This window comes from Coffea eugenioides, chromosome 10 (genome assembly GCF_003713205.1).
Source record: "Coffea eugenioides isolate CCC68of chromosome 10, Ceug_1.0, whole genome shotgun sequence".
Lineage (NCBI taxonomy): Eukaryota > Viridiplantae > Streptophyta > Magnoliopsida > Gentianales > Rubiaceae > Coffea > Coffea eugenioides.
This window is the reverse complement of record NC_040044.1, coordinates 7,319,574-7,336,829: the sequence shown is the minus strand read 5'-3', so window position 1 is coordinate 7,336,829 and position 17,256 is coordinate 7,319,574. Positions and strand designations below refer to the sequence as shown.

General features: G+C 35.8%; 2 protein-coding genes across 7 annotated transcripts; both read right to left on the bottom strand.

Moving 5' to 3' along the window:
• Positions 1–491: 491 nt before the first annotated feature.
• Positions 492–2,466, bottom strand: LOC113750311 (1-aminocyclopropane-1-carboxylate synthase 3-like). Its single transcript, XM_027294306.1, has 4 exons — positions 2,320–2,466; positions 1,781–1,912; positions 1,521–1,681; positions 492–1,416 (listed from the first exon to the last, which is right to left on the bottom strand). Exons 1-4 carry the CDS (start codon positions 2,464–2,466, stop codon positions 492–494), a joined length of 1,365 nt encoding a protein of 454 aa, XP_027150107.1.
• Positions 2,467–7,839: 5,373 nt separating this feature from the next.
• Positions 7,840–12,979, bottom strand: LOC113749429 (probable pectin methylesterase CGR3). Of its 6 annotated transcripts, none has more exons than XM_027293169.1 (8): positions 12,903–12,978; positions 12,758–12,801; positions 12,486–12,643; positions 12,360–12,399; positions 11,245–11,283; positions 10,159–10,533; positions 9,463–9,518; positions 7,840–8,456 (listed from the first exon to the last, which is right to left on the bottom strand). In XM_027293169.1, the coding sequence occupies exons 3-8, from the start codon at positions 12,621–12,623 to the stop codon at positions 8,304–8,306; spliced, it is 801 nt and encodes a 266-aa protein (XP_027148970.1). In that variant the 5' UTR covers positions 12,624–12,643; positions 12,758–12,801; positions 12,903–12,978; the 3' UTR covers positions 7,840–8,303. The 6 variants fall into 6 exon arrangements, with proteins under 6 accessions (XP_027148970.1, XP_027148969.1, XP_027148971.1 ...); XM_027293168.1 differs by having other exon boundaries at positions 12,486–12,635; positions 12,903–12,977; XM_027293170.1 differs by having other exon boundaries at positions 12,486–12,635; positions 12,758–12,806; positions 12,903–12,962.
• Between the last annotated feature and the right edge of the window lie 4,277 nt (positions 12,980–17,256).

Sequence of the window (17,256 nt, the reverse complement as noted above, 5' to 3'; positions counted from 1 at the left end):
TTAGTGATATTGATGAATATTATTATGTATTAAGTAAAATCTAATATTGATATGAGATTGTAGGTAAGTTTTTGGGTATCTGATGTAGCGTTTATAGTTGATACAATAGTCTGCATATAAAAATTTTAGGTAAAAAAGGAACATTAGAGCAAAGATAAATATTTATTTAATGGTGATTTAGGTGTTGATGGGTAGGTAATAATGATAGCAAGTAAAGATAAATGAAATAGAGACTGAATCATTTGGTTGTGAATTATAACTCAAGGGTATTATAGGAATTTTGAAAAAAGTATAGCCTTTTGGGCCTAGAATGTTACTTAAATAGTGAAAATAGGGGATGTAGGTGTAATTTTTAAAACTGGAGGGGAGCTTTCTGCAATTGTGAAAAACCTCAAGGGAGGTATGTGAAATTAACCCAGAAATTTACAAAAACATACAAGCATGTAACATGTTCATGCAGTATTACTAAGACCCCAACTGACGAAAAATGATCAGCTAACCACTAGTGAATTTCTTCTAGAGATTCTTGTGGACAGCTTCTGATTCTGATAATTTCCATCTCCATTGGAAGTGACAAATGCCTGGAGTCGATGAATCGAAAGGTTTAATGTTTCTTGTGACATGTTTGCAAAGCAAACACGAAACCAACCAGGTTCAGTACAGTGGCAAGAAGATCCAGGAGAGATGTTTAAGCCAACCTCATAAAGAATCTTCTTCCAAAGCTCCATCTCAGCCTCGAATGCATTTGAACTCAGTAAATTTCTCATGTCTACCCAACAAAATAATCCAGCATTGCTTTTTAGGCATGGGATCCCATAACTTTGAAGGCCGGAGACCAGCACCTGTTGTCTCTTTTTAAGCCGCCTCTGATTCTCCTGGATGTAGTGCCTGGTAAACTTTTTGTCTCCAAGAAGTTTGGAAAGTAGGTATTGAGTTTGGGAGGAAACAAGTCCAAAGCTTGACATTTTTGTAGCAGCAGCTATTAGCGTTTCATTATTGGAATAAATCATACCAATTCTGAATCCAGGCAGGCCTAAATCCTTTGACAGGCTAGAAACTACATGAATTCGGCTCCAGATATCGGTTTTTTCCAGGTTCCGGTCCATTACAGCTTCTATGATGCTTGTGAATTTTGAGGAATCAAAAACTGTTCCCGCATATATTTCATCACTAACTATATGAATATTTTTGGACACCGCAAAGCTGATAACATGATTAAATTCGTCTTGATTCATGGTCGTGCCCAATGGATTCGAAGGGTTAGTGATAAACACCCCTTTCACTCTTAAATTAAGTTTTAGCGCTTCATCATAGGCTTCGTCCAGGGCAGCCTTGGTAATTCTGAAACCATTCAAGCTAGAGCAATGTATAGGAACAATTTTGACCCCGGTTCGCCATTTAAGATCTCTATCGAACCTGACCATAAGGAAAAAAGAAAGGGGTTAAAAAAACAGTTGATAGGTGGAACTGGCTGAATCATTTTCCTGCAAAAAAGTTCTTGGCTTGTTTGACGACATTACCCGGGATAGTAAGGCGTAGGGATAAGAAAAGCTTCGCCAGGTTCGGCAAGGCAAAACATGAGAGTCTCATTTGCTGAAGTTGCACCAGCTGTGAGTACGAGTTTTTGCGGGTCAAATCTTACCTTATTCCGTCTGATCTCGGCCATAAATTCAACCAACTCCTGAGAATGGCGGAGCCTAGTTTTAGACAAACAATCTGGTACAGTGGAACAAAGTACATAGCACATTAATCATAAATGTGGTGAAATGATAATCATTACAGTCTTGAAAGTTTGCAAGCCATGATAATCTTGAAAAAGCGCCAGTTCTTTGAATATGGATCCTCCATTGCTTCCAAACATTGTAGCATCTGGATTTCTTGCCAACCATGATTCAAGAAGGTCGAAAGAGAGCTGCAATTAGAGACAGAGAAAGAAAAAGGGAATTAAGTACGACATGTCACATGCATGGAAAATTGCTCTCAATTAACATTGGTTCTCAAAGAAAATTCATATTTTAACATTTTGTGGTCAGACATTTCCGAAGAGTATATTCCATTTGTGTGCTGGTAAGGTTGGAAATTTAGCAGATTCCACATACAACAGATGGCACTCGGAAGCATGCATGGTTGGAATGTATTTCGTACGTCATACTGTGCTTAAATTCCATTCCTTTTTATTCAACGAATTCAGAACTGTAGTTATATAATACTTCACCAAAATAATTAAAAGGAAAAAAAATTGGCCATATAATACACATGAAATTTTCTATTTTTTAGTCTCCTTTCCAATAATTGTGACAGAATTATGGTTTTACATACCTGATTTTCTGCTAGTCCCATCTGAATGATCCCCAATGGATTTGTATCCTCATTGAACGGATTTTTCTCGTACTCCTGCCATCCCAGGAAGTAGGAAGAGTCTTGCCCATGCGATTTGCATGTAGCTTTCTTGGACAACATTTCCATGCTCGTTTATCAAAGTCTACCAGTTTGTTTTGAACTCAAGTGAAGAAACAAATGCAGAGCTAGAAGAGAAACGATTGTGAGTCGAGTAGGGTTTGATTGCAACATTGGCACTCATTTATAGGATCCATCTGTGAGAATAAACAAAGAATAACATGGTATTGTGGATGTAGTGGACGGTGTTCATTATTTCTTTGACCAAACAGATCAAAATTGTTGTCCGACCAATAAATGGTTCAGTTTTGGTATTTTACGATAAAATGATATATAAAAAATCAGAAAAATATATATAGATCACTTCTCGGGTCCATGGTGATTAAATGATATGAAGACTCAAGTCCTTCATTCCTCCCTGCGGGTCCCTAAACGGAAAGAGATGGAAATTTGCTGTCTGCAAATTTAATTTCTTCTTCCTTTTTCACTTTTCTTTTTTCTGGGTTGTTGGGGGCCGGGGGGGGGGGGGTGGCGATGGATTCAGTCTATTCTCCTAGCATATCATGTATCTTTTTCTTTTTTTTTGGGTTGTTGTGGGGGAAGGAGATTGGGATGGATTCAGCCTATTCTCCTAGCATATCATGTATCCCTTCAAACTAATACATAGGTACACAATGAGAGGAAATTCTTTGGATCTGATTTCTGTGCATGGTGCGATGGTACTAAAGAAGACATAAATTCATCTACCAAGAAACAACCTGCGTACCACACATTTTCTAACTTACCTTTTTATATTTTCAATCACCTTTTTATCTCGCATACATCACATCATAAAAAGTACTACAGGAATTATTTCAAATAATATTCTATCCAAACAAACCCATAATTTTTTTACAAGTATGAGGTTACAAATCTGGACCGGATTATGAACTTGAGAAAGTTTCTGCAAACTCGTATGTCTTCAATACAGCAAAGAATCTTTATATATATCAGGTAGAATTCGTTATCGATCTAAAACTGAATATCCGCCAGTACTAAGCCAAATTAAAGCAATAATATCCTAAGTATATTGACAAAGTCGGGTGTATGAACATCTGCGCAGTACCATGTTACCCGAGTACATAACTTTCATGAAATGAGCTGTCCGGTAACATCAGTGGAAGGAATTTTTGCAGTTTAAGGTAACCTGTTAAATGCGTGAATTTTGTGTGAATACACCAGATCTTATAAAACGTCTATGCATAAGTAAATTCCATATTAATAAAGTACAATAATCAAACATGATTGCTTTGCTTCAGACCATCATCATACCTGCCTAGGTCCTTTGCCATCAACTTAAATTCTCAAGGTCACCTGGTTTATGGCGTGAGCTTGCACGTTTGTACCAACAGGATGTCAATTCAGGACTTGAAAAAGTTTCTGCAACAATACAATTCCTCCTTTTGGAATTTGAATGGTATCTAAATTCCATGCAGTACAATGGTAACTCTTGCTAATATCAATCATTTAGTACTTGTTTCACACTGCCACAGCCAGCTTAGTAATTGCCCTGATACACAGCTGTATACCCTCTAGAAATATTTTTGATTGATTGATATATAATGGGTAGCGTCCCATTTAAATTTTTAATGCAATGAATCTCTTGTTAGTTTTAAGATGAAATGTGAACAGTAGCTTGGTGACTTCATGAGAGATTAAGAAACTACGGAATTTAGACACTATATTTTTCCGTAAGTGGACACTTGAAGAAAAACAGTTTCTTCATTTGGAATGAAGAAATTGATGTTCCAACCAAAGGAACCTATTTTCGTCCCTGATCCTCACTACTTTCAACTACTCGTATTGGATCCGATCCTCAACCACAAATTCTGAGAAGAACAAGAAAGAGAGAAATAAAACAAATAGACATCATCATTGCTTGCAGTGAATTTGAAAGGCATACAACAACAACAACAACAAAAAAAGAAAAATCTTTTTGGGGGGTAGAAAAGCCATGCAAATTTTCAAGAGTACAGGAAGGAGAGACAGCGCTCATATTATGCATTTCCTGTCTGTTGATGTAGCAATTGTTCTACTACGTGTCCTGCCAAAACCCAAACCAAGGTGGTCCATGACCACAACCTGGGTAGTCTTGTTTGGCTTTCCATACATTGGAAGAGACTTCAAAAAAAAAAAAAGAAAATCCTTTCGAAAAGCATTTGCTAGAGCGTAGAACTGCAACCCTTATGAGAGTCACTTTGTCCCATACAACTATCCATTCCTCTTCTGGTTCTAAAGTTTTATGTCAGTTGCATGTCTGCCATTTCTCATATGCACTTTTGTGTCTGAAAAATAGCCACTGATAGATGTGGCAAGTCTCAACTTGTGAAATTCAATTCCATCTTCTTCTTTTTTTTTTCTTTTGTGGTCAATTTATTTCCAGCTTTACCTAGCCAAACCAAAAGGTTACACCCCGCAAAAGATTTACAAATGCATGCTGCCTTATGGCTATACATTGTAAAATCTTTAGTCATTCAGCAGTAGTACAAATTCGGCAATATTTGGAATTATTTTTTGTATAGTGATGAAAAGCAAATTAAATTGTAGAGATAGTAGATAATGTTTTCCGCGTTTAAGGTTATCCTCCACTAATTTTGAACAAATAAGTTGGATCCTTTTGGGGACCTGCAAGATATTGTATAATGTAACATACGACATGATATGCATGTTAGGCCATGATTCGTGCTTCACCAAAAAGGCCGGCACCCCATCCCTGAAGATGAAGCTTTGGGAGCACATTGCTTATTCCATTGACATCTAATCCCCCTCTTCCCCCTGCCTCCTTACCCCACCCCTAAACTCTCTGTATTTTGGGTAGGTGGGTGTGACTAAGTTAAGGAAAGGATGGAAACTACCTTTCGGTAGTCGCTAACTTAAAATACTACTCCTCTAGTCCTCTTCTCAAATTATTTGTTGCATTTCGAAATTTTGACTTTTTTAAAAAAATTATGGCGTGCTCATGATGTTAAAGGTGCTGATGACATTAGAGAGAAAAAAAAAAAGATTAAAAGTAATTTTGATTTTAAAAAAATGATAAATATTTTGGGACATTCCAAAAAATATAGGACGGAAGAAGTAGTAATATATACTTGTCGGCGAGGAGAAAGAACAAAGAGAAAAAAAATAACATTGGCCTACTAAATTTTTAACAGATAAAATTTCCAAGTTAAGAAAGTCTGGATAGGAACGGATGGGTGTCTTTAGAATGGCCACGAAATGCTTTAAGCCCACGTTTCAATCCCAAGAACAAAATTTGCCATTTGAGTGCAAACATGATAACCCGCAGATAACTTTTGAGATCGTTTTTCGGATAATAACAACAACTGCTTTTCACCCGCGATCGACAATGCAAGCCAATCCAATTTTGTCTCCAAAAATCTTGCCTCTGCAACAGTTTTGAGAACTCTCACAACCACTAAATTTTCAAGTTACGAATCTTGATTGTATACGGAAATTGTGTCGGAATATGTGCACATATTTATTTATTTCAATGAAAAAGCAGAGGCAAATAATCATAGTCCCCAAAAAAAAAAATGAAAGAAAAAACGAGCACTAAATCTCCAATGATGGAATGAAAAAAATAAAAATAATAATCTGCAAGTGGAACGCATGACTGGTCACAGCTTCAACCAGGACAATCAGGAAAACGCAAAGTCAAAAAAGATGAAAGACACACACTATATAGTAGGACTTTGGTGGTATTCAATCCGTCCAAAAGTACATTTCAGTCAATTTGCTGCAGCATCCATGTGTGAGAACAGAAAAATCGCAATAGAAGACTTGATGATGAACTTGAACTGGGACTGGGAGTAGTAGGCAGAGGAGGCTGTCAATTCCAGTTCTTCTTTTTCACCAGCTTACAAGTCGACCATCATCATGCATGGAAATGTGATAAAAAGAAAGCATATATCTAGAAGTTAATAATGAAACTCAAAAATACTCTCTAGCTATCCAAAATTTAATGCGTTGCATGTTTCACTTGACTTCCATCGCCCTCCACGCAACCCTTCACCAAAATGGCAAACACGGAAGCAGAAGTACAAAAGATCAGCTGTGCTTTGTGTAATTTCAGTTTAAAGCAAAAGGGGTGAGTGGCCTATCAGAGATTCAATAATATTGGCGGTAAGTGGATAAAATTTCTGCTGCTCAAATGGAACCAATAATTGGATCCTGTCTTTCATCTACATGGCAGTAATGGAGCGTAAACTTGACTAGCTGAACTTACAGCTCAAACATCTTTTTCTTGATGGCTTGATGGCTCCATTGCATTGGTGTTCTTTCTTCAACCATCAGTATATGAAAAGTAAGGAAAATGGGAGAGGAATGATGAAACCGGGAAAGGAAAATGGAGAATATGACAATCAAATACTCGTACGTACTCGATAAGTAAGACTAACCATTTCACTACTCTTATTAAACTGACTGTATTCGCTTCGTTCCTAAAGCATTAAAAGTTGCATGCATCAAATGTACTACTAAATTAAGGCTCACTCACAAATTCTAAACTATACTATTCTGTTTTTTTTCTTCTTCTCTCGCTCTCTCTCTCTGGGTAGGTCAAAGATATCATAACTAGCATAAACACAAGAACTCGGTTGTTTACTTTAGTCACAATAATCACCCCATCTTTTTAATTTGGAGTTGACGGATAATTTAGTCCATGATGTGAGGGACAAATGTGTTGAATTTTAGCTTAGTGGTGTTTCTTGCTGACAATTGCGATGCCTGTCCACCCCACCGAAGCATAATCAACACATCAGACCCAACAACGGCTGCAAGGTCCAGCCTCTGTGGCTCATCAACGTGAAAAGTCATATCAGTGTGAAAGTCATCCATGGAGGGCACTTCAATCCATTCAATGTTAGCATAAAAGAGAGCAGCAGCACAAGAAGAACAGTAACATGGGTTGACAATATGGTCGCTCATCATTTAAAGAGGAGACAGTCATTTATCTGGAATTTAAAGATAATTTCTCTGAATTGCAACGACAGAGAAGAAATGGCCGGATCCATTTACCCTTTCTCCCAAGCATAAACTGTTTAGAGCCTTTTCGGATTAGTTATCAATGTTCCTGAGTATATGTCATAAGCTTTTTGGAGCCCTTTCGGATCAGTTATCAATGTCCCTAACCATACGTCCTGTGCTATGATAACACTCATGTTAATCTTTTTTTTTTTTTTTTTATATTATTGTTAATCAAGAACTACAGGAATCCAAATGAGGATTACAACCAAATTCAGGCAGTAAAATCAATAGGCTCTCTGGCATTTCTAATAGACTTCACATATGTGTGTGTGTGTGTCTCTGCTAGATTAAAGACAAGATGGATGCTGTAAAACATGTTAGATGTCCCTCCCGTACGTAAACAAATACTGACTTCACAATGGCTCGTATTTTATAGTAGATTCCGGCAAAAGAGAATCCATGAAAGGAAGAACATCGTAAAATCAACATCCTTTACACCGTTTCAGGACCAGAAAGAAAAGAGATTCTGTCAATTTTCAGTTAATATTACGGCAGTAACATTGATTATGCTTTGAACAATGACCGTGATGTTCTCATCCGACCATTGCCCATTGTAATGAGAAGCTATAGTAAGCTGCTTTAATCATCGAAATCTAGTAATAGGTACGCATTACCAGATGTTAGCTACATTTCCCGCTTACAATTGATCAATAATCTGCCAAAATCCAACCTCTTCATCACGAAGCAGAGGCCTATTTTGTCCATAAATGCCCCAAAGATCTCAACTGTTTAAATCGTTTCTAAGAGTTACTGGTCCAATGGCCTTTTGGAACTAAATAAATGTTGTAACTTAAGGGTCGAGGAAACTGGAAAGGCACTTCAGCCGACAAAACTCCAAAACTTTATTGATATGACTTCAAGTGAAATATTTGGCAACTTGGCTTGTAAGATCTTCTCAACGCAGCTTGTTCAAACTTTTTCACGGCAGCTTCATTTTCTTCCAAACTTGTCTGAACAAAATGTCGAACCCACCAGGTCGCGCTCCTTAGTTTAGCCTATTAACCACCCCATGCCCAACAGCCCCCCCAAAAAAAAAAAAAATTCATAAGAGTGGGGGAAAAATTCTTTCAGCCCTAAGTTGATGATGAAACATCACGAGGTACAAAATATTTTATCAGCAAGAAGATAAAATATATTGGAGTATGTTATGTCCCTAATTTTAAACATAAATCATCACACAAATTTTGAAAACAAATCATGAATTGTGATACTTATTTCTCCATAAGAGAAAGTAAGCGTTGTGCCAGCAAAAGAGAAGAACTAGTAAGTATGTTATGTTTGAAATTTCAATGATACATGCCTGCGTTCTTCAAGCGTAACAAGATTGAAGAAGCTTTCAATTGTTTCTGTAATCATCAAAGGGAGGGAATTAGGTGGTTGAAAGTCACTGTCTTTAGTTTCTCTTTTTGATGCCCTTGTATAATCACATCGTTTTTCATTGTTTTATATTTGCTATTGTCCAGCGATTCAGCACCTTAGTGGTTCCCCCAGGAAATTAATAATCCATTTAGATATGTCAAGCCCAGAAGACCATTTTCCAGACTTAACTCTCTACTCATATTCAGTTTTACTCTTACAGACATTTTGTATGCTTCTATCTGTGTTGCTACAACATTATTTAAACCTGAAGCCTTAAGCAGCAATCATAACAAACAAAAAGACTTGTACAGATGGTGCCATTTCTGAAAATCTACCTGAATTTGCACAGATGAACATTATGGCCAACATACTATAAAACCCTGAGAAATCAGGATATGACTCGGAATAATTTGCATGAGAGATAAAAATAACACAACCAAAAATTGATAACAATGATATTAATTGAAAAAAGCTTCAAGTGTGAGACGATATTAACATACTCAAACATTGATCAGAAAGAATATGACCTTCTGTTGTGTAAACTTTAGACACTATGGATTTTATTTCCAAAAGGTGAACATAAGCAAAATAGACAACAATGAATACTAAAACAAATGTAGCATAGGATACAAAGATACTTACAGATCGCCCTAATTTGGATTTATCCGTGGGCTTTGCTTTGTGATGCTGTGGAAAACCTGATATGTTGTAAAATCAGATTCTATAAGAAATAGGGAATACTGATGCAGCCAGGTGGAGAGTTAGATAATATGTGTCATCATAAAATGTCTCACAGCCTGCTTTCTCTTTTCCAATCCCAAATAATTGCATGCACTTTGCCGGAACTGATGTAATGTTTCTTTAATTCCATAAAACATAATGGCAATTATGCTCCACTGACAGTGGCAATGAGACTGTTTTCTGCATCTTTCTAAACATTGATCAACATAGGAGGAAAGACACCAATAGCAACAATCCCAACCAATGACCAGCAAAGGCAACAAAATATTTGCAGAAAACTTCTTGAAAAGAAATACTGACTTCGATTTCAGCAAAAAATCTCAAAATAAATTAAAAGATAGCAGATTTTGTATTCATCTAATAAGCACAATATCGCAGCATTTGGTTTCTATCCCAATTATTCCCAAGGATCACAAAATTCTCACCTAAAAGGATTAAGATTTCTTACAATCTAAAAGGAAAGGTAAAAAGTAAAGCATAATAAAGGTAGATGAAAAACAATATAAGGGGAACTTAGTAGAAAAGTAAAAAAGGACCTTTCCCAGAACATTTAACAATTTTATGGAACTAGCGAAATGTAGCAGAACCTCAACTTACCAGTGAAAATAACAAGTCCATCAGCTGATACCCTTGCCAATTCAGGAAGGGTTTTATTCAGATACTTTGGGGACAAATAATCCAGTGCATCTGAGACAATCACAACAGAAAATGATTTTGCCCTGTATGGAAGAGAAAACTTGATATCAGCCACACGAACAAGACCCTTATGTACAAGACTCTTGCAACTGTGATCAGCATCCTCTATATCATATGGCTCCAGTCCCCAAGCTTCAGTATCCTCCTCTCTTAATAGTGCGGAAACTACCGAACAAGTATCTGGACCAATATGCAACACCTTGCGCATGCTGTCACCATATGCTTTCTTCAGAAAAGGAATCGCCTGTTGAACCTCTGTAGTACATGAGAAATCCCCTGCACATAATAAAGAAGTCCAAGATTTTTAAATGGAAGACTGCATGTCAAACACTGACATCTATATTAATTTCAGATAGGGGTCTCCACCTCTAAGCATCAAAAATAAAATTTAATCAGTCAACATGCTAAATAGTGAATCACTAGAGAATTGCATAAGTGATAAAATGATTAACTGTTATGATAGCCTCAACAACTTAGGCAGTTTTTATGCATGGGACTGTTTATTATGCAAAGCTCAGATCTCCACAATGGCTACAGTTTTCGTAGTTAATGAACCAATCTTGCATATTTTCTATTGTTGAAGAGCATCACTCCCAATATCATTTCACATGTTTAATTGTTTAAATGTTTACCCAAAATAAAGACGGCCCATCATCTAGTTAGTTACCAACAAGAAGCAGGTCTAGAACTCAAAATTTTCATGGTTCATGATTTAACATCAGATGACAACTCAAGGACCTCAAGCACAAAACAAGGAGCCATTTACATATTTTAGATCCATTTCATAACCCCGAGATCTTCTAGGAATTAGGAGACAGACAATTCAAAATTCTAGTCTCAACCAAAGCTTTCAACTCTCGTCAATAATGTAAGCCAAGTCTACATTTAACTTCCATGTATCAACCAGCAAGACTGGCAAATTGAAAAAGTTATACAGGACACACAAATAAAGCCAGAACTCAAGTGAATGAATCAGAGATGAATTACCTTGAACCCTGCTGACAGCTCCTATATGACCAAAGCCACCTGTCAGGCAAAATAGGTTCTCAGTGAATAGACAAGTGGATAGTAAATGCAGCAAGTCAAAATAACTTTGCAAACCAAGTACCAACTTAGATAGTTGTGCCTTCCATAGTCTACATCATAGTAGATACTCCAAGTAACCATCGAAACCCATCAAATCAGACACAATTTCTCATAGTGGAAACAAATAACTTTGCAAAGTCAAAATAACTTTGCAAACCAAGTACCAACTTAGATAGTTGCACCTTCCATAGTCTACATCAGAGTAGATACTCCAGCTTACTATCGAAACCCATAAAATCAGGCACAATTTCTTATAGTGGAAACAAATTAATGTTCCACATTTAAATAAAGGAGAAAAACAAAATATACGTTGTGTTTGTCTCAGGGGCATGCTTAGCAATATAGTTAAAATTCAGTAAGGAAATAGGATGCAACATACAATTAATTTCAAATGTTAGACAAGAAATGGATGAGGGAGAGCTCTCAGGAATAATATGGATACATAAAGAAGAAAAGATGCTCATTGACTCTAACACAGTACTTTTGTGTCCAAGCATTGAGGAAGAGGAAAACCGAAGTGTCTGATGAAAAGTGATTAGCATTAACTTTTGTGTCCAAGGTATAGTGCCCTTAACAAAGGTCACTTATTCACTTATTCTAAGAAACCCCTGATTGATTTGAATTTGTATTAATCATCTCCAGGTTTAGTACTACCACAGACTCATGAATTCCAATTGGGGTATAGGCATTTCACTCTGCCTTTAGAGGAAATCACAAAATACCACATTTTAACAGTCACTGATATCAGAAAGGTCAGAAACCACACTTGTTTATTTGACAGTAATAACGCTTAATTATATTGATTCCTTACTCTTTCCAGATTTTCAATCAGCATAAGTTCCAGCTACTGGCTAGGGAAGTATAATCTGGCCTGCCAAAGTCTGCACCATTCTCCATATTTTTTCTTTCCAAATAAAACTTAGCTACTTTGGCTATGGGATGGTGAATTTATACGCAAAAATTATCAACTAAAGAAAATACCAAGTAGTTACAAATGGAAACTGAGTCGAACGGACCTGAGCCACGATAAAAATAGCCAATAAGAAGGATTGCTCCCTGAAAATAAAAATCAAATTTAACAAGAAATGAGATTAAGTAAAGTATTTATGGAGAATTAACAATGAATCTAGCATAAACATTACCACGACAATAAGTCCAAGAGATAGAAATGGTGAAGATCGAGATTTCGAATGAAGTGAGGTTGGAACTGGAGAAGCTCCTCCAATATCTGCAACTCGTCTAGATGGATTTATCGGCCTCCTTGACATTGCCATTGCCATAATTCTTAAACCCTAAACACCTAAACCAATTAGCTACTATTATTCAGGAATTCTTCATATTCAGCATGCATAAATTTTATTCAACCAATCCGAAAGATTTATATCTGGGTCGAAAATGATTAATTAATTGGTACCTGATAAAAGCAACTAAATCAACCTCATCCGCATTTGTTTAGATCTGCCCTGACAACGATGGCGTTGGACTTGATTTCTTGTTCAGTAGGAAAATGAATGAAATTGGGGGAGGATGGAAGAAATTGGGAGGAGAAATGACTTTACTTTTTGTGGAAAGAGGGGATTAGCTGTAAATGGCGCGGTTTTGCCTGTTATTTGACGGTTGTGTAGTTGTGTATAGTGTACGCCGACACCCTTACGCTGAGAGTTATATCTATAGTATATGAAAAGGCTTTGAAGTTAACATTGCGGCTTTATAAACTTTCTCTTTTATTCTTATAAAAATTATTTTTATTTTAATGATCTATAATTATTCATAATTATTTTTACTTTTAACTATTTAAATATATGTTCAACATAACTACCCCTAAACATTATAAGTTATAATTTATAACTATCAATATAAAATTATTTTATGAAAATATTTAAAAGATTAAAATTTGCTTCAGTAATAAAAATTTCATTTAAAACATATGACCGTAAATATATTTTTTGATTGCACACATATTGGGTATGCATTAGGCACCGGTAATTTACGAGAAACCATCGACTGAGTTATATATTTAACTTAAAGTACTCAATTTTAATTTTTCAATTACTACACAAAAATAGAAATTGCTGGTTTAGATGGCATGATTTTTTTTAATATAAATTTTAAGAAATTTTATCCATATCTACTAGAAAAATGAGTTTTCTGATAGCTTGAAGATTTTTTTTATAATGCATTCTCCAAAGTTTTACTAGGAAAAAGGGTAAACGAAAAATCTTGAGGTAAAACCTCATGATCATTCGTTAATCTTTCCGCAAGTTGAGTTGGATACCAATTTATGGGTTTGTTTGCCAAATGAGTTTTTGTCCAAGTTTTGTTTTCTACTAGTTTTTTTAACAACTTTAACTACATAATCTCAAAAATTTTCTCAAAAGTTTTTAAACTACACATTTTAAAATACCAAAAACACACATTTCCCTTATTCCTTTCTTCTTCTTTCTTCCCCACTTCAATCCACCACCACCTTCACCGCTAGCCAACACTGATCGACACCTTTTCTAGCGCCGACAGAGAGAAACTTTTTTTTCCCTCTTCTCCCTCTCCCTCTCCCTCCTCCTCCTCCTTTCCCCTCCCCGCCCCTCTCCCCTGCCACCTCTCTTCTCCCCTCTCTCTCCCCGCCATGCTCCCCCTCCCCCGGTCGCACAACCAAATTGTGACTGGGGGAGGGGGAGGGGGAAGAGAGGGAGAAGGAGAAAAGAAAGAAAGAGAGAATAAAGCAAAAAAAAATAATTGTTTCTACTGCAATTTCTAGCGGGGGGAAGGGAGAGGTGGCGGGGGAGGAGGAAGGGAGAAGAAGAAGAGAGGAAAGAAAAAAAAAAGTTTTTCATTTAAAAAAAAATTCTACAATTTTTATAGAAAGTTACAGTAAAATTTTAAACAAATATAAAAAAAGCTCATTTGTTAAACGAGACTAAATTTTGGAGACAAAGGCTTTTGTTTGTTCTTATTATTGCCAATTTAAGTATAAATCTTGGGACAAAGATTGTCATTTGCTCTTGATATAGCCAATTAACGTATATATAAAACTAGTTACCCAATTAATCACCAAGCTGACTCTTGAAAACAAGGACTTTCATTTGCTTTTACTAGGATTTTTTGCATGGGTGCTCCAAATCAATCACTTAAATTACGTTCAATCTATTTTTTAAATGCATACACTAATAGTTATTACACTGCCTTATATTTATATACTTTACTTACTTTATTTATTTTTTTAAATATCAACGAGTGCTCATTCAAGGATCAATAAAAGCTAATTACCTAAACAAGTACCGAACAAGGTTTGTAAAATCGGGATCCTACGTAGGATCGATTTTAGTTTCACAGGATCGGATTTGCAATTAAAGGTTGCAATTCTTTGATAAATTACAAATATACCACAAATATTTTCATTTACTTGCAAAATGGAGCTTCGTATTTCACAAATTTACAAAAAAATTGTAGGATCGTACGATCCTATCGATCCTGCTACGATTCTACGCGATCCTACATAGATTAATATGATTTGCGACTCTGAATACGATCCGGATCGATTTTGGTTATCCGGATCGTAGGATCGTACGATCCGGATCGCACGATCCTACGATCCGGATCGCGATTTTGACAACTATGGTACCGAAGCGTGCATTTTCATATGAGTAAGTTGACTTTCATTAGTTTTGTTTAGAGGTGGCAATTTGTCCCAAGTCCCAATGGGTTACCCATACCCATAGGAACTTTGGGCGGGATGGGTATTAAAATTTGATATTGGGTTTAAAATGGGACAAATCCCAATTGTACCCATTAATTGATGGGAAATTTTGGGAAATACTTGAGTACCCATTGGGCTCAAATAGCAAGGGCTCCATTTGGATTAATTATTTTTGGGGGGTGTTTTTGAAATACTTTATTGTAGTAGTGTATATGAAAAATTTTTACTATAAATTTTTTTTGAAATATTTGATATACTAATATGGATGGGATGTTTTTTGAGTTATTGTATATTACTGTAACATTGTATTTGAAAATTTTATTTTTTGAAAAAATAGTCAATCCAAACGGAGTCTTAAATTCAAAAATTATCTTTAACAATTTTTATAGTCACACCAGCAAATATAATCTAGTAGTATTCCTAGTCATTATCCACAAGAATTTCCAGCATTTCAGTCAGTTTAGACCTGTCATTCTTGGAAAATGATGAGAATAAATATTCAACACCCTAAATATCTTGGTCATCTTGATATATGTTGGAATATGGCTGTATATCTATCTTTTTCTTTATTTGTTAATCCAATTTTTGGCGGGAATCCTGAGTATAAAGCACTTGCATGTTTATTTAATAAAACTAAAAGAAATTTAATAAGTCAAAAATATTAAAATTATATAAAAAATAAAAAATGAATTAAAGGAAAAAAATATGTAGAAAATAGATTTGGGTATTGGGCGGGATCAATCTAAACCCATCCCAGGATCCCGCCCAAATTAGTCCCAAAACACATATGGGTAAGGTTGGGTCCAAACTCATATGACTCGGTTCCATCTCAAACCCAAGCAAATCCCGCCATTTTGCCACCTCTAGTTTTGTTCTTCTAAATGGAATGAGATTTAGTTGTTGACTTTTTTTAATACTGTAGATGAAGAAATCCACACCACATAATTTTTGTTTTTTAACAATTGGCAATATCAATACTATCTTATGCTACCAATACTACCTTGGGCTACAAGGGAGGGGAACCGAAATGGGATGAAACTAGTTATCTAATCGATCCTCATAGTATTGCAATTTTTTAATTATAGGGATTAAATCCCTTTAAGTGGCTAATTTACCTTTGATAAGTTGGGTTTTTTTTTAAATGTAAGTGGAAGGTCTTGAATTTAAGATCTTTCACTTATATTTTCTCCTCCGCACCACCCAATTCATTTTTGACCATTAGTTAGTTGCCACGTACTATTGATCGAAAATATGTATATGCAATCACGACCTAATTTCATGGATGGAATGCTAACAGTGAGATAAAACAATGAACGCAAACTATAGGACAAAATTTTAGCTTCAAAAAACTATAAGATAAAATTATGATTTTCGTTTAATTAATAAATGAAACTAACCCTAATAAAAAGAAAAGTAATTTTTTTTTAACAAAAAGAAAAGTAACAACAATGAAAGGCAGGCCCATGCATCGTGTTAGCCTAAATCACGCTTTGAAAATTGGCAGAATCGACACGGCCCAAAACATGTAGACTACCCTGTTTAATGCCCAAAATGCCCTTTTCATAAACAAAGAAAAAGAAGGATTAATTACATTTACCTCCCTTGGGGTTTGATCAAACTACAAAACAGTCCCTGTAGTTTGATTAAACTGCGAGAACACCCTTAAGTATTATAAAGTTATAACAGAAACACTCCCACAGTTAGTCACGTGATGTTGACTCTGTAACTATTAACGATGCCACCAAATTTAACGGAAATCCTAAAGTACCCCTGTAACCTAAAATTATTTTTCTTTTTTATTGCTAGCAATAAAAAACCAGACCTCAAAAAATGTCATTGTTTGATGGAGCTCCAATAAGAACTGGAGGTATAAGATTGAAAGCTAGCCACTGTTCTTTTGCCTATGGGGATCTAATGGAACTCTCTAGTTCCAACAATGAATTTCCTTCTACCGCCACTACTCTATTTCTCCACTCGTGGGACCGTCACAATGATCATTTTTATGCATATTTTGCTATATGATCAATCTGCTCCCATCAACTTTCCTTGTTAGTCTCTTTCTTTCCTTTCATCAGCACACAAGTAGCCAAAAAAAGAAATTAAAGATCAAACTAAATATATTTTTGGGATTTTTGAGCACATGAAGGAGGAGAAACTATTGAAAGCAGCGAATTGGGATTTTAGGGAAAGAGAAAACATCTTTTGTGGTTTGTTCATGG